The 21795-nt window shown below is 56.1% G+C and overlaps 5 protein-coding genes across 5 annotated transcripts; 1 reads left to right on the plus strand and 4 right to left on the minus strand.

The window, feature by feature from the left end:
• Window positions 1–594: 594 nt before the first annotated feature.
• IUM83_12947 (serine protease family) lies at window positions 595–1566 on the minus strand (the record flags this gene model as incomplete). The annotated part of the gene is made up of 1 exon (XM_067937595.1): window positions 595–1566. One exon carries the CDS (start codon window positions 1564–1566, stop codon window positions 595–597), a length of 972 nt encoding a protein of 323 aa, XP_067788187.1.
• A 734-nt stretch (window positions 1567–2300) lies between these two features.
• On the plus strand, window positions 2301–5311 carry IUM83_12948 (Eukaryotic translation initiation factor; the record flags this gene model as incomplete). The annotated part of the gene is made up of 2 exons (XM_067937596.1): window positions 2301–2568; window positions 2649–5311. The coding sequence occupies 2 exons, from the start codon at window positions 2301–2303 to the stop codon at window positions 5309–5311; spliced, it is 2931 nt and encodes a 976-aa protein (XP_067788188.1).
• A 206-nt stretch (window positions 5312–5517) lies between these two features.
• Window positions 5518–6432, minus strand: IUM83_12949 (Rab GTPase interacting factor, Golgi membrane protein; the record flags this gene model as incomplete). The annotated part of the gene is made up of 3 exons (XM_067937597.1): window positions 5518–5871; window positions 5965–6110; window positions 6195–6432. The coding sequence occupies 3 exons, from the start codon at window positions 6430–6432 to the stop codon at window positions 5518–5520; spliced, it is 738 nt and encodes a 245-aa protein (XP_067788052.1).
• Window positions 6433–7939: 1507 nt separating this feature from the next.
• Window positions 7940–11381, minus strand: IUM83_12950 (WRKY transcription factor 19; the record flags this gene model as incomplete). Its single annotated transcript, XM_067937598.1, has 5 exons — window positions 7940–8056; window positions 8136–8323; window positions 8403–8578; window positions 10881–10965; window positions 11045–11381. The coding sequence occupies 5 exons, from the start codon at window positions 11379–11381 to the stop codon at window positions 7940–7942; spliced, it is 903 nt and encodes a 300-aa protein (XP_067788144.1).
• Window positions 11382–12409: 1028 nt separating this feature from the next.
• Window positions 12410–14425, minus strand: IUM83_12951 (leukotriene A-4 hydrolase/aminopeptidase; the record flags this gene model as incomplete). Its single annotated transcript, XM_067937599.1, has 1 exon — window positions 12410–14425. One exon carries the CDS (start codon window positions 14423–14425, stop codon window positions 12410–12412), a length of 2016 nt encoding a protein of 671 aa, XP_067788143.1.
• Between the last annotated feature and the right edge of the window lie 7370 nt (window positions 14426–21795).

The following is a 21795-nucleotide window of genomic DNA, read 5'->3' on the forward strand; positions in this document are numbered from 1 at the left end:
TGCCCTCGCAGGGCACTGCCACATGTAGGACTGCTTGAGGCCGCCAGGTGGATGTGAGACTTTCGCTTCGGCATACCTTCGACCTGCGTAGCATGCGTCACTTTCGACTGTGATCAATGAGCTCGTCGATTTCACATCGACTCTTCTGGCCAGAGCACGTGCGTCTGCATTGAGCTCGTGCCGGGAGAAAGTCGGCTAAATAATATATTACCAGGTCAGAATCCAATCTTGCGGTCTACGTTGATGTCGAACTTCGGTGCCCAGGTTTGGCTACCTTGCGCAACGTCTCCTCTTGACCAGAGAGAGGACGACGGGCAACCATCTGAAGACAATTCCGAAGCAGCTTCAGGTTGACCTCAAGCGGTCTGGACGTGTTCGTCGCAACGACGAAATCAAGTGCACATGACGCACTGCTCAAGGCGGCAGTGCTACTACCACCCGTAGGTAAATTTTGCTGTCTACTGTAGCTACACACAGCAGTGCGCCCATTACTCTACGCTGTGTAAGGTTCAGTGACAGAATTGATCTTTGTTTACTCGTAGAGCAGTCTGCTGATCGACATACTGCACAGTCGTCCTCAGCACCAGTCCCTCTCTACAGCTTCGATGCACCCAGAGAGGTTGCTGGTTCAAACCGCGCGTTGAGCCAGTTGCTTGCATACTCCATCACTTGCTGCTTCTCCGGTTCGTTCCAAAGGCAGTGGAATAGTCCTGGGAACAGCTTGAGCTCCTTGTCCTTGTTGGCCGCACGACCCATGAAATCCTCCACGACCTTCACACTGGTGACTTTGTCCTCGGTTCCCTGTAGCACCAGCAACGGGACCTTGCAGAACGTGCTGTCCGGGTCCATGATCTGGCTGCTGGTCTGCAGCTGCTTCATCCCCAGCGCGATCTGCGTCGCCATGAGCGTGGTCAGGTTATCAGTGACGTTCAACGGGTCGGCCATGTAGTCCTTGAGGAATTCCGGGTCGCGCGTCAGGCCGGCAAAGTTCACTCCCGCCACTAGCCTTGCCTTGGGGAACATCCACACCAGCGGCTTGGACACCGCCTCCATGATGCGAAGCACGGGCGTGTACTCGACCGCGATGGCCGGGGAGGCCACCACGCAGCCACTGAAGTGGTGCTCCCCAGAGAGAATGGTGTTGAGAGCCACTAGAGCTCCGAAGGATATGCCCATGATGACCATCGGCGGCTCCGACGCGCCCTCCGGCAACATTTTAGAGAAGACGGAGAGCTTGGCGGCCGTCACGAACGCGTTGGTGTCGTCCACGAAGTAGTGGAACTCGGACCCGTGGGCGCGCAGACCGGGCTCCTCGCAGTCGCTCTGCCCGTGGCCCAGCATGTCGTAGGCGATGGCCCCGTAGCCATTGAGGCACAGGTGTCTGTACACGTGCGTGAAGCGCAGCGAGTGCTCGCCCACGCCGTGCAGGAAGAGCGCGACGCCGCGCAGCGGCACCGAGGCCGGCGGGAAGGCTGCGCAGTAGAAGAGCTGCTGGCCGCGCGCGTTGAGGAAGCGGCCGTCCGTGTAGCGCTGGCCCTGCAGACACGAGGCTTGGGCGGGCGGCATGGCGAGCGTCCGGCAGTGAACTGGCGAGGCTTGAAGTGGGCGGTTGCGCTGAAAAAAAGTTTACGTGACGTGACGTGAGGCCTGTGCAAACCGATGCAATGCGAGAAGAAGTCGGCTCAGATAGTCTGATTCAGTAGGATGTTAACCTTGAGAATTGAAGCACTGCAAGACTCGATGTGTCAAACACTGGTGCCCGGGCTGTGCGCCACTTCAACCCGCCGCTGATTGGCTCGACGTCCTTTGGATCGAATGAGGATTTATGACCAATCGAACGCGTCGACCCCGAATGGGAACCATGAAGCAGCGCCTCAGCACCATGCAGAGCGCGTCGTTCCCAGCACTATGCCGAGTTACGCCCCTCACTAGACTTCCCAGAGCTTGCTGCACTCTAGCCTATACGCCGCCGCGATCCGGCGCTGGTCCGCGTCTCGGCCAGTCAATCTTCGTTCCGCCACCGTCTGATTGGTCGGATTTCCTCCAATCACAGCCGCGTTGCACTTTTCTGTCTGGCGCAGCTTGCGGCCGCAGCCAACCAGACATTATCGCCGCATCAGCAGGAGAGCAAGCAAGGCGCTCCGCTGCCGCATCTCTCCATCCCCAGGACCCGCCCGAGCACCTGCGCAAGTCGTGCGTGTGTGCCCGCGTCTCCTGCATCCGTCCACGCCGCCCCGAGCGTCTGAGTGCCCCCACAGCCCACGCAATCCCCTCCCGCGCACAGCCTCCCCGCAGCCAACATGACAGAAGCGCGGCCCGAGAACTGCGCCACGCTGGACGCCAAGACCAAGCCCGCGTCGGCCGGCAGCTCCTCCAAGCTGCGCCCCACCGCCAAGGCCTTCGTGTTCAACTCGGCCGCGCCCGTGTGGACGCCGTCGGCCGCCGCGTCGCCCTCTCCCTCGCCGTCTCCCGCCCCGACTGCTGCTGCGGCGGCGGCGTCGCCTGCTGCCAAGGCCCCCGCGCCCAAGAGCCAGCTGAAGCTGTCCGCCAAGCCCTTCGTGCCGTCCTGTGAGCTGCCTAGCTGTTTTTATTGTGTAGATCAGGGTGTTGACGGGGTTGTGTTGCCATTTGATGACTGTTGACTGTAGTTATGGCGCCGGCGTTCGTGCCTGCGTCGATGAAGGCGCCTGTTGCTGCTGCTGCCGCCCCGGCGGTTGAGCAGAGTGTTAAGGTGGAGACGGAGACGGCTACCGCCGATACCACCACCACGACGACTACGACGACGACGACGACTACCACGACAACGGTGGTGAAGGAGGAGGTGAAGGCCGACACATCAGAGACCCCCACGCCGGCCACCTCCGCCGCGTCGTCGAGTGCCTCGGAGACGGAGGTCGAGGAGCACACGATTGTGAAGGTGGAGGAGACGCAGACGGAGGCCGTCGAGGCTGTGGACGTCAAGGTGGAGGCTGCTCCGGTCGTTGAGGAGGAGCCCGCTGCCAAGGAGGAGGAAGTGGCTGAGGAGCCAGAGGTTGCTGCCGAGCAGGCCGTGATCGGTGAGCGTATTATTTACACCATTAAGCAGCTGCTAGAGATGGAGCCGGAGGTGGAGAAGTGCCCGATCCCAGAGGGCGTCAAGGGCATGATTATTGCCGCTGATAAGACGACGAAGGCTCTGTCCGCTCCGGCGCCAGAGTCCACGGGCAAGATGCGTCGCAACGACTCGTCTCGCTCTCTGGGCCGCCACGGCAGCAACGGCAACTTCAGTGAGGGCCGTGGACGTCGTGAGCGTGGCAGCGGCCGTGGAGGCCGTGGGGGCCGCGGTGGCCGTGGCCACCACCAGGAGACTGCCCCCCCTCTTGAGGAGTGCGCTCCTCTTGAGATTAACGAGGAGACTCGATGGAAGCCGTCGCACGCCAAGTCGCGTCTGGATGACCCTGTTGAGACGGCTGAGGCCTCTCTGAAGGAGGCAAAGTCCATTCTGAACAAGCTGTCGATCGAGAAGTTCGACAAGCTGTCGGACCAGCTGATCGAGGTTGCCGTCCGCGGCTTGGAGGTTTTGAAGGGCGTTATTGAGATGGTTATTGCGAAGGCACAGATGGAGTGGCACTTCTCGACGATGTACGCCGAGCTCTGCGCTAAGATTGCGCAGACTGCGATGCCTGCAATCACTCTCGAGGACAACGAGGTTGTGACGGACACACACAAGCTTTTCCGCAAGCTGCTGCTCCAGCGGTGCCAGAAGGAGTTCGAGGCCAAGCCGGATGTGGAGGGACTTGAGAACCTCCCTGAGGACGAGCGCCGTGAGAAGGAGCTGATCATGAAGCGCGCTTCCCTGGGCCACATCCGCTTCGTTGGTGAGCTGTTCAAACAGCGCATGCTGAGCTCGCGCATCATGCACGAGTGCGTCAGCATCCTGTTCGGTGACATCACGGCGCCCGATGAGGAGTCTCTCGAGTGCCTGTGCAACCTGCTGAGCACGATTGGCCAGGCTCTGGAGAGCAACGCTCGCGAAAAGGCTGAGCTGAATCACATTAACGGTTACTACGCTACCATCAAGAAGCTGAGTGGCGAGTCGAAGCTGTTGTGCACGCGTGTGCGCTTCATGCTTCAGGACCTGCTTGAGCTGCGCGCGAACCGGTGGGTTGCTCGTCGCAAGGAAACCAAGGCTATGACCATCGCTGAGGTGCACGCCGAGGTTGCTCGTGAAGCGAAGGAGAAGGAGCGCTCCAGTGGTAAGCCCAGCGGCCACGCTCGTCTGCAGCGCAGCCAGTCGATGAACTCGGCAAGCTCGGTTGGTTCGAACGACCGGAGACGTGGCAGCGGCGGTGGTGCGTCTGCGGCTTGGAAGGCTCGTGCCGCAGCCTCGTCATCGTCGTCGTCCAGCACCAATAGCACACCTACTGTGGATGCGGATGGCTGGGAGACTGTGACGGGCGGTGCACGCCCGAAGGGCTTGAAGCACCGTAGCAACTCGGACCGATTCCCTGCCTCGTCGGGTGCTCCTCGTCCACCGAGCGGTACCCGCCTCAGTGCTAACGCCTTCGCGTCTCTGGGTGGCAAGGACTCTGGACGCAAGGAGCGTGGTCGCAGCAACAGCTCCTCGTCTTCGTCGTCGCGCTCATCTCGTGCACGGGAGGACGCTGGCCGTCCGCCTACGCCGTCGTCGACCAAGTCTAGCAATGGCCGCTCAGCTAAGCCTGAGAAGGCTGCCGAGGCCGCCCCGGCCCTGACTGCTGAGGCGTTCGAGAAGAAGGTTAAGGCCATCCTGGACGAGTACGTGGAGCTGGAGGATTTGGAGGAGGCTTACACCAGCTTCACTGAGCTGAACGCGTCGGACCACTACGCCCTGATCCCCAACAAGGTTCTGAACATTGGTTTGGAGAAGGGCGACAAGGAGCGTGAGGCCATTGCGAGCTTCCTGGCTGGCCTGTACGACCGCAAGGTCGTGACTAGCGCTGCTCTGGAGAGCGCGCTGCAGGACGTGCTGGAGTTTGCTGAGGACATCGAGATCGATATCCCGAAGACGCTCCCGTATTTGAGTGAGATGGTGGCCCCTTCTGTGGTGGCGGGCAGCATCACGCTCCCGCAACTCGTGAGCATGTCGGAGCACCTGCGGTACAACGGCAAGGCTGCGAAGCTGATCGGATCGACCCTGGCGGCCGTGGTGTCGTGCGAGGATGAGGCCAAGGTGCAGGAGCTCCTCGCCGCGGAAAGCGTCGACTTCATGGCGCTGCTGGCTGAGGCGGACCGCAACGAGGAGGCCGTACAAGCGTTCTACAAGGACCATTCGCTTGAATTCCTCATGTAAGACACCACGAGGCCGCGCAAGCCCGTCCGTTCCTGCTCCGCTCCATAAAGGTGATTTATTATGGGATGGATATAGGTAGGTTTGACATATACGTGAGAGAGCAGGAAATAAAGCAATCGTTCACATCAGAAAATCACCATCGTGTGCCGTGCAAGCGGAAGGTATGCGTCGATCTTCAATTTATCGTGCATCGCGGCACAGGATGTCTAGAACACGGCAATCAGCACGAAGCACGCATACACCAGCATGGTGGGGTACATGACGAGGTATTTCTGCTCCGTCATGTAGAGCGCCTTCTCAAAGAACCGCGACGCCGTGTGCGTGCTCCAGAGCGTGCAAACACTCGCCAGCAAGAAGCCCACAATGCCTAAGTCCTTGACGGAGATGACGATGTTGATCGCTGCCAGGCCGATGATCGGTAGCAGGCAGTAACCCAGCACGGAGCACACTCGGTAGATATCGATGGTGCGCTCCGGAGACAGCAAATTCATCAGCAGGTACATGAACAGACACGACAGCACTCCGAAGCCGTAAATGTACCCGAAGTGAACCTTGGCAGCCTGGAAATCACAACAAAACACAACAACAGAAGATTATTCGGTACTCGTACTACGTTCACTTTTTTCCCTAAATATTTTTTTTCAGACACGTACCAGCAGCAGACACATGCCGAATAGGAAGCAGAAGACCAGCGGTCCCGCCAGATCCGCGTCGTCCAGAATGTGCTCGTTGATCTGCTTGGTCGGGAGCAGCACAGACACTGTCTTGGCCCAGATGTGCTCGAAATTAATGCCCAGCTCTACCCAAACCCAAGAAGAAAAATAAATATTAAGAAAAAAACACTTAAAGAGAAAATAAGAAGTGAATACGTCATCACACCCACCTTCCAACAACGGAGGCTCATTGGCGAACTCGTCGTCGTCGTCCTCCTCGTCGTAGTAGCCGGCGGAGGAGCCGACGGTGCCGCTGAGGCCGCCAGACGATCCCGGCGCCGGCGCGTGGAAGCCTGAGCCGCTTCCGCTGCTGTTCGGGTGCGGCGCCTGCGCGTTCATGGGCGGGTACTCGCCCTCGGGCGCCGTGAACCACGGACTCATGGCGTTCGGATCCATGTTCATGTTCATCGTGGCGCGGGTGGGTACGTGGACGAATGTGCAGTGCGAAGAAAAAAATGGGAATATAAAATAATTTTAGTTTTTAATTGGTGTGGTACACCCACATTAGCACACGTCGCATGGACGACTTCACTTGACGAGCAACACAAACTCCGCTGTGAAGAGAACTTGGGTTAATTTTTAGTGATTCTTTCCAGGTCCCTCTTAGACAACACAGAAAGTTGTAGCATCATCGAATCTGACGTATTTGAGAGGGGGCTGTCGTATTCAGAAGACTGTTCGCTGTGGCGATATCACTGTAGTGTTGCACCAAATCCTTCTCGGCGCCACCTAGATTTGGTGAAGAAGACGGATAAGCGTGTACAGTAGCCATTTGCTGGCATAATTAATATGCGCCGCAAAGATGATTTCGGTTCATGATGTGGATTCGTAGTGCCGTAACTTGAAATTTTTTGCGCGGGACTCAGTTGCTGGTACGAAGCCACAGCGGTCGCTTGATCTGCAAGGTTGTGAAACGAGAGATACGTACTGACTGAGTTTGTGGGCTATAAACCCAGTGGACACTCCTCAGTATTTTGTCGATATCACGGAAAGCAACAATTGACTGGGCGATATCAACCGCCACTATCGCGGTCAGTTTTGATGGGGTTTGTACAGCTACCGCCGCGTTAAGGGCACCGAAAACCTCGACGTTGAAGATCACAATTTCCGCCTTAGTATCGTAGCGATTCCCAATAGAAAACGTTGCGACTTGTCATCTTGAAGATTGGGAGCAGATTGACGTAAAAGATGTGACCAATTGAGTTCTAAGTGCTGAGTACGTTTCTTTTTATGCTTACGCTAAAAGCTTAGGACGGCCGGACTACAAACGGTTCTAGCGTGCTGGGTCATGTCCATCGGCTGTCGCACTGCAGATGCAATGGCAGCCCCTCCTTCGTTCTGTAGTAATAGGATCGCACATACAACTTCCCAGATGGCGAGTCCACCGCGTACTCGTTCGGGTGGAACCCCTCTTCATCGGAATCTACACTCTTCAGCCTGTCTGTATCCTCCGTGACCACGATTCGAAGTTCGGAATCGGCAGCCTTCAATGTCGCTTTTGGCAACACCACGTTCGATCGTCCACCACAAGATGAAGTCTTAATACTGTAGGCTTGCAGGAAATGGATGCCTGGCAACAAGGGGTACACTTTATGTTCACGGTGCACCTGGTGCTCATGCTGCTGCTGCTGCTGCTGCGAAAGCTGGAGACGAGAGTGTCTCGTGTAGCGCTGTGTGTGCGTGAGCGTTTTGTTGTTGGCCGAGAACAAAGGGAACCCGTCATCAGCATTCAGAAGGGCTGAAAACCCTGGAGCCACGGGTGAGTCGCTTTGTCGGAGCTCGTCGAGATTGCGGATGGGTGGTCGAACTGGCGAGGGGGAGCGCGTTGAACCCTCGCTTCGCAAGAAACGAGAGACTATGCTCGTTGCGGACACTCGACTTTCTGGCGAAGGGGAGCCCGTTGTAGCACACAAGTTCATTCTGCTTTGCCACTCGGGTGTCCGAGCTGGGTTAACTGTTTGGTGTGTTGAGATTGCCGCTCCAGATTTGTGTCGAGCTGCACGACGACGACGATCTTCATCGGACGATCGGCCTGGTATCGTCAAGCCACTCGCGGTGATGGCCTGTAGCGATGCCTCGGTCTTGTGTTCGGAACACATTCCCCCACGCACGGCACGTTTGTAGCAATTCTCGAGAACACAGACCGAGGAGCCACCGTGCTGCTGGCAGTAGTCGTTGGGCATTGCTCGCTGATCGCATTTCTCGAAGACGCACCGCCGGTAGCCGCCGTGTCCCACACAGAGTCCGTCGTACTGCACGACCTTGCTGCACCCGTCCATTCGGCATCGCTTACCGCCGCCTGCACCCCAACACAGTACAACCATCAAGAGCATTAGATGACAAATACCAAAGACGACAGTGCGCCGTGCGATTCTTACCGTGGGCGATGCAGGCGCCGCCGCTCTGAGCGCGCTTGGGACAACCCTTATAGCCGCACTTCTTCCCACCGCCGTGGACCCAACAGAAACCTCCAGACTGAGCACTCTTGGTGCACGCAGGAGTTTGGCACCTCTTGCCGCCGCCGTGTGCCACACACAAGCCTCGACTCACCACGCTGGTGGCGCATCCTTCCACCGTGCACTTGTTGCCGCCACCGTGTGCGATGCAGCGTCCGCCTCGCTTGGCTGTCTTATGGCAGTTCTCGATGCTGCATCTCCGTGGGTTGGTTTTGTTGTAGTCGACGGGTGCGCACAGGAGATGGTCTAGCGACGACATGGCAGCGGACGATAGAGCCACGTGTTTGGCTGCACGAACTTCTTGGATGATGGAAGCAAATATAACGATTTGGTTTAGCGCAAAACGCGCGTGGAGTTTGGTTGACGCCTGTGGTGTGTTCACAGGCAACACTTGCTTGGGTGATGGCAAAAGGACGAGTGCTGAGGTCTTGCTGGATATAGCATCCAATTGGGACCTTGGACATCTGAGAGTCATCTATTGTGCGTGGAGGGAGATTTTGAAACGAATGCCCGTTGCAGGGTTTGCGCAACGTACGTTTTGGGGGCACTCGAAGAACCGAAGTCGCTACGAACGCCGTCGTCCCCAGTACGAGGGCTTTTCATGCTCTAGGTATCCGAGTGCTATTTTCATTAGGGAAAGTGATCTTTGCATCGTGTTCAGTTCTCATCCCAAGCTCAACGCTCGTTCAACATAACGAATGGTGGACTTGAGACGTGGGCTTGATACCTATTGAATCAAGAAGGAAGTTCGGCGAGTTTGATGTTGGGGTCCTGTAGGGTACCACATCAGAAACAAACAGCCTATATGATTGCTCCATTGCCTACTAAGATTAGTGCTAAGTATTGTTGAGGAGGTTGAACGATGGGGTTGAATTCACGAACGCGTAGTTGCGGCGCAAGTTCATTCCAGCCTAAAAAATACTCGCTGCAACGGCTCGGTGCTGCTGCATCGCATGCTGTCGTGATGGTGAAACCGCGGCAAAAAATAGTAGTTGCGTACTGTCACCCTTATTAGCTTGCTTCCAATGGCTGTCGCTATCAGCGCTCTCCTATATCATATCGCCGAAAACAATGGTATCCCTATATAGGTATCGATGCGCATGGCTGCCACCTTTACATAGGAATGACAGCAACGTCGCAGACGTTTCAGGTTTGATACCTTGTTTGTTGCCTCAAGAGTCCCTGTTGAGATGCATGCATTGGAAATAGGAACGCCGGTATTTGAACGCAATAACAGTTTCTAATTGTGCTTGGGCAACCGACATCCTGTTCATCGACTGTGGCGATAACTCGTTCACGCCAAAAAGAGGGGAATCCTGTGGGACGTGACGAAGTGGCTCAGTCCCGACTCGGGACTCCCGAGTACGTGAGTTACTTGCCCACGAACAGAATCCATAGCCATTGTCGCCCAACAATGATTTGTTGAAAAAGGACAGTAACTTTGTCCAAACCTTCCTGTACTAGCAGTAGTGGATGCTGTCACTACTACCATTTGTCGAGTGCTTCACATGCCAACTTGATTCTGTGGTAAACCGGTGATAGTACGAGTTCACGTGTTGCTTCTCAGACGGAGCCTCTTCGGCGTACTCGTCCGGGTCGACTCGCTCTTCACCGAAATCTGCACTCCTCACTTTGTGCGTGGCCACGGTCTCTGAATTCGACGCCTTTAACACTAACATTGACGATTCAGACCAAGTCCTGCTCGATCGTCCACCGCAAGATGAAGTCTCGTGTCGGCAGTTCTGCAAGGAATGGATGCCTGGCAACAAGGGGTACACTTTGTGTTCACGGTGCACCTGGTGCTCATGCTGCTGCTGCTGCTGCGAAAGCTGGAGACGAGGGGGTCTCGTGTAGCGCTGTGTGTGCGTGAGCGTTTTGTTGTCGGCCGAGAACAAAGGGAACCTGTCATCAGCATTCAGAAGGGCTGAAAACCCTGGAGCCACGGGTGAGTCGCTTTGTCGGAGCTCGTCGAGATTGCGGATGGGTGGTCGAACTGGCGAGGGGGAGCGCGTTGAACCCTCGCTTCGCAAGAAACGAGAGACTATGCTCGTTGCGGACACTCGACTTTCTGGCGAAGGGGAGCCCGTTGTAGCACACAAGTTCATTCTGCTTTGCCACTCGGGTGTCCGAGCTGGGTTAACTGTTTGGTGTGTTGAAATTGCCGCTCCAGATTTGTGTCGAACTGAACGACGACGACGATCTTCATCGGACGATCGGCCTGGTATCGTCAAGCCACTCGCGGTGATGGCCTGTAGCGATGCCTCGGTCTTGTGTTCGGAACACATTCCCCCACGCACGGCACGTTTGTAGCAATTCTCGAGAACACAGACCGAGGAGCCACCGTGCTGCTGGCAGTAGTCGTTGGGCATTGCTCGCTGATCGCATTTCTCGAAGACGCACCGCCGGTAGCCGCCGTGTCCCACACAGAGTCCGTCGTACTGCACGACCTTGCTGCACCCGTCCATTCGGCATCGCTTACCGCCGCCTGCACCCCAACGCAACACAATCATCAAGAGTATTAGATGACAAATACCAAAGACGACAGTGCGCCGTGCGATTCTTACCGTGGGCGATGCAGGCGCCGCCGCTCTGAGCGCGCTTGGGACAACCCTTATAGCCGCACTTCTTCCCACCGCCGTGGACCCAACAGAAACCTCCAGACTGAGCACTCTTGGTGCACGCAGGAGTTTGGCACCTCTTGCCGCCGCCGTGTGCCACACACAAGCCTCGACTCACCACGCTGGTGGTGCATCCTTCCACCGTGCACTTGTTGCCGCCACCGTGTGCGATGCAGCGTCCGCCTCGCTTGGCTGTCTTATGGCAGTTCTCGATGCTGCATCTCCGTGGGTTGGTTTTGTTGTAGTCGACGGGTGCGCACAGGAGATGGTCTAGCGACGACATGGCAGCGGACGATAGAGCCACGTGTTTGGCTGCACGAACTTCTTGGATGATGGAAGCAAATATAACGATTTGGTTTAGCGCAAAACGCGCGTGGAGTTTGGTTGACGCCTGTAGTGCGTTCACACAGCTGAGGGTGATGGCAGAAGACGAGCGCAACCTATATCGAGTTATCATCAGACAGATATTGAAGTAGAACGAACAGTACGTTGGGTCAGCCCCAACTGACGAAACGCCTTCGTCCTCAGCATGCGGGTGTTCACTCCTACTTAATCGCGAGATCTATTTCCAGGCCTCATCTCAGTTTCCTGCAAAGCTGCTCGCCCTCTCAAAATAACACAACCCAATGCGGTGAATCTCAACCTGATCACCACCCAGATTTGGCTGCTCCTGCGGTGCGCTTACATGGAGTATCTCCTACTTTCTGTCGATGTCGAATTAGGCTGTGTAGGTCTGGGAATCCCAGTTAACCTCGCTCGCTGCTGACTATAATTGTAGGTCGCGACTACGCCACTACTGGATTTCACAAAACGGCATCCCCGTTACAATAAACCCACTGGGAAACAGCCCGGGTTTCGTCCCATCTTATCCTCCCAATTGGTGAAACCACAGGGCGACAAAAGGTAGCAACACGCGAGCATCGAGCTGCTTGTGATTCATTTTTTCACCAGGTCGGATCGCTTCCTGGGGTTACTGATTTGCGAGGCATCGTGACGGCAAGTATCTCCCGGGACCCGAGACAAGAACCAGGAGTGGAGGCTTAAGTGAACTGTCAGTTACATGGTTCAATCGCAATCGAACCTGCAGAGTGGAGGAAATAGCAAGGGATTCACTTGGATCCATGTTAGCCGGTGTGGTTTCGAATGTTGAGTGTACCCTCCCGTTCTGCAAACACAGCATGCGTGTGCACTGAATAGTGGCGTGGCGGTAGAACTCCAAAAGGTATTTCTTCACGCGAACAATGCGCTAGACCGTCTAGCTACACTGTCCTTAACTCTTAACAAACTCCGATGTCTTACCCCGACCTTCGCTTACCGCCGGCGAGACACCACAACGAGGGCCACAGTAGCGACCGCAGCCGCCACAGCTGCATAACCAACAACCTCGTCAGATACCCCGAGCCACTGTGCCAGAGCACTTGGGGCGGTGGGTGATGCAAACTTCACCTTCTTGCCCTTGGCCTTGGCGATGCTGTTGTCGATGTCTCGCTGGATCATCTTCGCAGCAATCGGGTGGTACAAGTTCTTGCAATCCGCGAAGATCGCCTCGGCCTGAGCAGGACCCAGAGCCGTGCACAGATCACGGAAAAGCGGACGCACAAACTTCATGCGGCCCTGCTCCTTAAGCATCTCCACGGTCTTGTCAAGTACACGCAGGTCACCCGAGCGAAGCGACAGCGTGTACCAGCGGAAACGCAACTCCGCATTGTGCGTGGTCGTGAGGTGGCGGTGCGTGAAGGCGTCGATGGCGTCCAGATGCGCGGGGGTGAAATTCGCCTGTTCCTGCTTCAACAACAGCGTATCCAGCAGCAGAATCCACAGACTCGCCGGCCACTTCTTCAGCACGTTCTTGCTGACGCTCGTCCACGTCTCCGGGTTGCTGCTGGCCGTGATCTGCTCGCCCAGCTTCGTCGCTTGGCTCGTCAGCGTCGTGTCGAACTTGTTCGCAACAGGGGGCATGCCCGGCGAGTGGTACCAGGCCTCCCAGTCGATCTTGCGCAGCGCCTCCTGCTTGTCCTCGAAGTACTTTTCGAAGAAGGCACGGAACTCGTCCGAGGTGACGGTCTTGAACTTGAACTCCTGGATGTAGGCCTGCGCGAACTTGTCGAACACTTCGTGGCCACCGACAACCGTCGACAGGTAGTGCAGGAAGTTGAAGCCCTTCTCGTACGGGATGGACGAGAAGACCTCGTCCGGGTCGATGCCGTCCGTGTTGGGCACCAGCGCCGTGTACGGGTGGTCGCGTCCGAACGCCTCCACCGACTCGACGAGGTCCCGCAGGCCCATGGCGGCCTTGAGGTCGTAGGCCTTGGGGTCCTGCGCGATGCGCGTCTGGATCTTGCGCTCGAGCCACATGGTCCAGCCCTCGTTGAGCCAGAAGTCGGTCCACGAGCGGTTCGTGACGAGGTTGCCCGTCCACGAGTGCGAGATCTCGTGCGCCACGACGTCCGCGAGCGAGCGGTCTCCGGCCAGCAGCGTCGGGGTCACGAACGTCAAGCACGGGTTCTCCATGCCTCCGTACGGGAAGGACGGGGGCAGACACACGAGGTCGTAGCGCTTCCACACGTACTCCTGGGCCGTGATCTCCTCGGCGTGTCGGAGGAAGTCCTCGGTCTGCGCGAACTCGTGCGCGGCCTTGGCGACCACGGAGGGCTCGGCCCACACGCGGCTGCGCGGGCCCAGCTCCACGCTCTCGAGCCTGCCGGCCACGACGGCCAGCAGGTAGGACGGGATGGGCACCTCCTGCCGGAACGAGAGCTGGTACGTGCCGTCCACGCTGTTGTGGTTCTTGCGGCCCTGCGGCTCGGCGATGGCGCTCATGAGGCACGTGCACCAGTCGGGCACCGTGAGCGTGGCCGAGTACGAGAACTTGCAGGCGGGCGTGTCCGGGCACGGCACGAGCGTGCGCGCGTGGATGGCCTGGCACTGCGTGAACAGGTACGGGTGCGTCTTGCCGGCCGTGAGCTCCTTGCGGAGCCACTGCAGGCCGCTGGAGGCGGCGGACGTGCTGTAGTCCACGCGCACCTTGGTGGCGTGGCTGGGCACGTCCACCACGAGCGCGCGCCCGAACGCCGCGTGCTCCTGCTCGGCCAGCGCGAAGGGCGTCTCCTTGCCGTCCGCGTAGGCCTTGGACACGTGCAGGTGGTGCGTGTCCAGCACCACGACGGCGGGGGCGGCGCCCGAGCCCGCGTGGTGGAACGTGTACTCGGCGTAGCCCCGGAGCTGCTGCGCGTCGAAGTCCAGCGCCACGACCCAGTGCAGGTGCGTGAACGTCACCTCGTCCAGGTTCGAGTACGAGTGCGAGCGGAGGGCGCGGGCCGGAGCCATCGTGGTCAGATCGGGAGGCGTTGAGACGTTTAGATGGAGCCTTGCGCGGCGCGGGGAAGATTTGCGAGTGGCTCGCCAGGTAGGGGGCGTGCTTTTGACCGTGTTTTTGCAAACGAGCGTCCGATTCGCGTTCCCTCGGATGTGTGAACATCACACGGTCTTTGCCGCGTTCGTCTACAGGTCGCGCGCTTTGGACTGGGCGGCGAAAGCGACGCACGCGAGCAGAACCGCGCGTTCTTTTCTGGCGTTGCTGCGTGCGCCGCGCAAAAAATACGCCTGCTGTGGCAGACACCAAGGTAGTAAGCTGGTAGTGGCAGCAACTCGCTCTGTCGGTTGTGCAGTGGGCTCGCTAGTTTCGGGACCGAAAGTAGCGCCGACGAGCCCCAAAATAAGTCTGGAACACGTTTAGAACCCGAAAATAAAGTCTGGAACGCTTCTTTTCGGATATCAAGTCTCATGACTCCGAGAAAAAGCGATCAGGCGCTCGAAATTACGCCGGGAATAACCCATTCCCGAAATTAACTCGGCGAGTCTGCCAAACAGGCGGAAACAATACGCGCCAAAGATCCTTCTGCATCCTGCAGAAACCGTTTTGCATACTTCCGCCGATATATAAGTTAGTGAGTAGTGCGGAAAGTTCCTTCGTGTGATATTCGTTTGTAAAGGTAGGTTCTGAATCGAACGTTCCCGGTATCAGTAGATACCGGTATAGTGATGAGATTGTACGGTGTATCATTTCTGAGAGGTATAATTAAGGATTTGTACGCATTTGTTTCTAATTCTACCCTAGACGTACTTTTGTAGGTGCTATTCTGTCACGCTAGATTGTGATTTTCTAAATCAGAGACAAAAGGCGCTAATCCATCTTATAAATGGAGGACTAATTTATTTTTCTAAATGGTAGTAAATTGGCGAAGTAGGTCACTCCAGTTTGTCAAAACGTAACTAGGGTACTGCATGTGCAGTTGGGTAAGTAGAAAATAAAATAAAATATAACACACCAGATTTAGAAGCACAACAGTTCTATTTTCATGAAATTTACGATCATTTTTTATGACTTTTCCTTTTTTACGATCTGCAGTCTTGTACGACTTTGTTTGTTTGTTACGAGTCGTAGGATTGACGAGTCGTAAACTTTTCAAGAGTCGTGGGATCTTCAGCAGTCGTAGCGTTTTACGAGTTGCTAAAGAGCAACATCGGACGACTTCTTTATTTAACTGTACCATTATGCTCTCTAATAGCACTTTCACTCGGCAGCTTCTGTAACGGGCCAGGTGTGTGCCTGTCACTAGCTTACACGTAGCGTGAGGAAGCTTAGGTTCAGACTCGGAATTAAGAAGACCAAGTAGTCAGTCTTGGTGAAAATCAACTCTGTTCTATTTTAGAGCCAGGGCGACTGTCCCTGGTCTCTTGTGAACCACTCAAATACAGGTCAGCACCTAATTGGGTGAAATGGGGTCTGGCTCCCCCTATTTCAACCAATCAGACGATGCCGTATCAGCACACGGCTAGCGTGTGCTGACTCACCTACTTATGTAAATTCAACCTACCTACTTATGTAACTGGGCCCATTACATCACCCCCTCTTATAGTTGCGCTTACGCAACATAAACACAGTCAAACATTTTCCGAAAAGACAACCGAAGAACACCGGAGATGTAGTGGGTCTAACTTGACTCACTACTTTTGCTTACACGTCGCGCCACGTGTATGAGGAAGCGTAAGTACTTAGTAATAACATGAGTTTATTAAACTTGAGTACACAAGTATAATATAAATCAATTAAAGACTCCAAGTGACTTAGATTAGGTAAAATGAGAACTGTATTGTTCGTAAATTGATCTTCCTCCTAAATCTGCTCAAACTGTTTATCATCTATGAAAGGGGTTGACAGCGGCTGGCTGTCAGAGCCCCGCCAATATGCATGTCTCTGATTGGTAGAAAGATGCTGCTTTCAACCAATAGGATCTTTTGGGTAGGTGTGGACCACTCATTGTGATGGCCCACTTCAATGTATCCATTGGTGTGACTTAAACTGTAACGGGGTTACACGTACAAGTGGCTGCAAGCCACTTGTGAATTTAACAGATAGGTTATCTGTTAAACGTTTTGGATACTTCCTCACATTGGTGTAAGACACACCGATGGATACATTGAAGTGGACCACCACAGTGAGTGGTCCACACATACCCAAAGATCCTATTGGTAGAAAGCAGCATCTTCTCACCAATCAGAGACATGCATATTAGCGGGGCTCTGACAGCCAGCCGCTGCCAACCCCTTTCATAGATGATAAACAGTTTTAGCAGCTTTTAGAGGAAGATCAATTTACAAACAATACAGTTCTCATTTTACCTGATCTAAGTCACTTGGAATCCTATCTTACTTAACTTATATTTGTGTATTCAAATATAATTAACCTAAGTAATTACTAAGTACTTACGCTTCCTCATACACGTTGCGCAACGTGTAAGCTAAAGTAGTGAGTCAAGTTAGACCCACTACACCTGGTAGCACTTTGTAGTCCGTCCAACGACCGACTGCTTGACGTTCGTACGCGGCGTACGAACGCGGAGCCGAGAACCACATGAGCACGGAGGTGCCCATGGAGAGCTCCAACACGCCTGCAACGCATGTTGCACGCGCTGACTGCCCCCACCTGTCGGACCCAGAGTGGGAGGCCCTCCAACGACTGTCAACAGTCATTGGAGAAGCGGCGATAGCTACAATGCTGCGTACGCTATCGCCGACGGAGCAACATGGTGTTGCTCTGGGATTCATCATGAAGGAGCAGCGTGACGCTGCTTCCTCAGTGACGGCGTCGTCAGGGACGACACCGCGTGCTCAACCATTAAAGTTGAGCGTAAGCAATTACGTGGGAAGAGAGGGCGAGCCTCTCCTCCGATGGCTTGTCGAGCTCGACACAGCCATAGCGGCTCGACGCATCGTCGACCCGCTGTCAAAGGTCGCGTTCGCCATGTCATGCCTTGGCGGACGCGCAAGGAGTTGGGCGTATGGGCGCCGACTCTCCGATCCTACGTGCTTCAGCACGTACGAAGTGTTCAAAGAGGAGCTCGGACAAGCGTTTGAGCCCCCGCAAAACGAGTTCCGGTCGAGGGCGGAATTCCTCGACCTGCAGCAGGGTAAGCATGACGTCCATGCTTACGCGCGGCGTGCGCGGTACTTGGGCTCGAATATCGTGACCAACCCGATAGACGAGGCGACCAAGGTCGTCACGTTCATGAAAGGACTCAGAGATGGGCCCGTGAAGACCTATCTCTTCCGAGAGTACCCGAGTACTCTCGAAGCTGCAATCACTCTTGCCATGCAAGAAGAGTTTAGCCTGCGGCAGGCTAAACTCCATGTAAACGTACCGAGGCCGCAACCGCGCCCGGTAGCGAGGACGGGAGGTCCGGAGCCAATGGACCTCTCGAACGCAACAACTGCTGGTTACCAGCAGCAGGGAGGTAACGTGCGATGCTTCCGTTGCGGAAGGATCGGTCACTTTGCACGGGAGTGCACAGCTCCCATGCCCCCTGGAGGTGGCCGTCGTGGCGATGCTAGGCATCGCCGCGGACCAACAAAAAACGCGAACAGCCAGTAGGCGCGGGGCGCCCTACTGGTAATGCAGTCGCGCGTGCCGACATCGGGCACGCGACACTGAGGACTGCAGCCCCCAGTGAGACCAGCTCTCACTGCAAGAAACAAGATGACAGGCCGGACCTAGTCATCTTGAAGGTCTACTCGAAGAGTGCGAGTGACTCTCTTCGAGCTTTGGTAGATTCAGGCCCGTCGAACAACTTTGTTCGACTACGAAGCCTGCCGAGACTTGACTTCGAGGAGGTAAAGGTACCTCGAAGTCTTCTGGAAGTACGACTGGCAACAGGTGCCATCGTGAAGACCGAGAAGCGCGTCGTGAACGTGCGCTTCTCGTACAAACAACGAGTGTTTGTCGAACACTTTATCGTCCTGGACCTGGACGATATGTTCGACGTGGTAATGGGCGGTAATAGACTGGAAGAAGCGCACGCTCGTGCCCTTCGGCCGCGACAGCGGAACAGAGAGAGATGGCCCTGTTACCGCAGCGCACGCACCAGCAGGTGCGCGCGGCTCACCAGTCGAGACAGCGCTTAATGCTGCTGTCCCGGAATGCCCAAGAAGTGCGCGAGGGCGCACACAAGTGAGACCCACGTCGGCAATGCTGCCGACGTCGGAAGAAAAAGATGTGTTGGTTCCGGGAACCAACACCCACGTTCAAGCGTGTAAGGGACAGTCCCTGACCCAAAGCGGTCAGGTCGACGACGACGCGTCGGCTCCGGGAGCCGACGCACCCTCGGTCAAGAGGAGCTCCGCCAATGAATGGCGTCGAGGTGACGAAGGCGTGTCAACTCCGGGAGTTGACGCTGCAAACAGTGCGGACGGTTGCAAACGTACCGCACTGACGCAATTTGCATGCTGTCGTGCAGCCGGGCTTGATATCGCGCGCCCGCAGACAGGGTCTGCCGGCGAAGGGACACATTACCGTGCAGCCGGGCTGCACGAAGGAAAATGCGGTCAAGCTGGGCTTGATACCGCGCACCCACGGACAGGGTCCGCTTGCGAACAACTGTCCACGGCCGGGCCTGGACCAGAAGAACCACTGTGCGGAGCCGAGCTCCGCACAACAAAAAGACGGCGCATGCGAAGAACGCTGCGCAAGTCTCGGTCCGGGATCGAGACGCCACGAGAACCGTCTGCTGGGCAGACTGGGGCGGTGACGCCGGTCGTCGAGACGCTAAGCGTCTTGACGCGTACCGATATTGGATTCCAGTATCGCGAAATGGAACTTGCTAATCCTCCGACGAAGGCGTCGGAGTTGATTTCGCTCCCAGTCATGAGCTGGAAGCGCTTCACGCGCGACTTGCACGGTGGACGCATCGCGCAGGTCTGCGTTCTTTCGAACAGCAAAAGAACGGAGAGCGAGAGCGAAGAGCTGAGGCAGCTCTTCATGGGAAGTACCACTGAGAGTGAAGACACTCTCAGTGCGAAGACGAAGCGAGAGCGCTTCGAGGAACAAGGCTGGGACTCGCTGAAGTCGAGTCCCTATTACGAATTGTTGAGGGAGTACTACGACGTACTCCCAGAAGAGATTCCTGCGGAGCTTCCGCAGGATAAGGGCATTCAGCACGAGATTGATCTCGTGCCGGGCACGAAGTACTGTGTCACGCGGCAGTGGCCACTGCCGCGAGATCAAGTAAAAGCAATCGACGACTTCTTTGAAAGTCGTCGCAAAGCAGGACAAGTGCGGGAATCAAAGTCCCCGCACAGTGCTCCGACGTTCTGTGTCAAGAAGCCACAGGGCGGATGGCGCATCGTTCATGCGCATAACAAGCTGAACGATGCGGCGGTACCGGCGCAGACACCGATACCGCGAAAAAATGTCATCATCGATTCGATGGCCGGGAGCACCGTTTACAGTGCTCTCGACTTGCGAGATGGATTTTATCAAATCCTAATGCGTGAGAGCGATATCCCTCTCAGGGCAGTGAGCACGCCAAGCGGCATGCTCTGGGAATGGCTAGTAATGCCACAGGGGCTTAAGAACGCCCCTGCGACCTTCAACAGGTGCGTGACGCACTTGTTGCGCTCGGTGCGCGACTTCGCACCGAGCTACTTCGATGATGTGTTCATCCACAGCCGGGCTGTGGACGGGAAGACCGACATAGAGATACACAGGGTGCAACTCCGGAAGCTACTTGAGCTTATGCGAAAGCATAAGCTCTACGCGAACCTGAAGAAGTGTATCTTCGGGGCGAGCGAGATACCCGTCCTCGGGTGTCTCGTAGGAAAGAATGGCGTTCGCCCTGACCCGGAAAAGGTCAGAGTGATCAATGAATGACCAACGCCTTCAAGTGTCAAGGAACTGAGGCAGTTCCTTGGCTTGGCCACGTACTTGTGCAAGTACGTGGAGGATTATGCGGGCAAAATCCGCCCGCTGTCACAGCTTCTTAAGAAAGAAACTGTGTGGAATTGGACACCCGATTGCCAAAAGGCATTCGATGCAGTCAAGCGGAGCTTGACTGAGGCGCCGATCTTGGCAGTGGCTGACCAAGATCGCCCATTCCACGTAGTATGTGACGCATCCGATTTCGCGATCGGGTGCGCGTTGATGCAGCACGATCGCGAGGGCCGTGATCGTGTCATCTACTACCAATCGCGTCAGCTGAAGCCAGCTGAGCGCAACTATCCGGTGCATGACAAGGAACCCCTTGCCATGAAGTATGCACTCGCAAAGTTCCGAGTGCATTTGCTTGGGAGTAGACCATTTGTGGTCTACACCGACCATGCATCACTGCGCACCGCAGTGAAGTCGCCACACATATCACAAAGAATGGCGAGATGGCTCTCATTCTTTGCGGAGTATAACTTCCGGGTCGAATACAAACCCGGAAGATTGAATGTGGTGGTCGACGCGTTATCACGTCGGCCGGACTACGCGGAAGCTGCTGACGTCAATGCCATTGACGTCATGCGATCAAGCAAACCCACATCGTCTCTGTTGGACGATGTGAAGGCCGCGTACGCGCATGATGCGGACACGAAGCACTTGCTGGCCTATGGCACAGCGCCTTCTGACAAGGCTCGTCAGAAGCTGCCCAAGCACCTTCGTCCGTGTGCACACCGCTATCGGGTGCACGACGGACTACGGCTTTACAATGCAGTCGACGACAACGCGATCCGCGTTGTCGTGCCAAATGACCATGACCTGCGACTCAGGATCATGTACGAGTATCACGATGCCCCGTCTGCGGGACATCTCGGACGCGAGAAGACATACGTCCTTCTCACGCGTGACTTCTACTGGCACCACCAGTACAAGTGGGTGCGCAAGTACGTCCGTGCTTGTGAGGTGTGCCAACGCGTAAAACCTGCGCCGTTTGCACAGGCTCCTTTGCAATCACTACCGACTTCTTCGGAGTGTTGGAAGTCCACATCTTTGGACTTCATCTTTGGTCTTCCCCCGGACAGCGGAGGGAATACCGGTGTTGTGGTCTTCGTCGACCGCTTCAGCAAGATGGTACATCTTGCTGCGGTGCCGGCAGAAGTGACCGCGAAGCAGACGGCCCGTCTGCTCGTCGACATGGTGTTCAAACACCATGGCATGCCGACCGACATCGTGTCGGACAGGGACCCGCGCTTCACAGCGCACCTGTGGCAAGAAGTGTTTACACTTCTTGGGAGCCAGCTTTCCATGTCGACTGCGGATCATCCGCAGACGGACGGTCAAACCGAGCGCGTGAATCGCGTGCTCGTCGATATGCTGAAGAGCTACGCTCACTCGTTCCAATACTGGAGCGAGTGCTTATCGATGGCAGAGTTTGCCATCAATA

This window comes from Phytophthora cinnamomi (assembly GCF_018691715.1).
Source record: "Phytophthora cinnamomi strain GKB4 chromosome Unknown Contig55, whole genome shotgun sequence".
Taxonomy (NCBI): Eukaryota; Oomycota; class Peronosporomycetes; order Peronosporales; family Peronosporaceae; genus Phytophthora; species Phytophthora cinnamomi.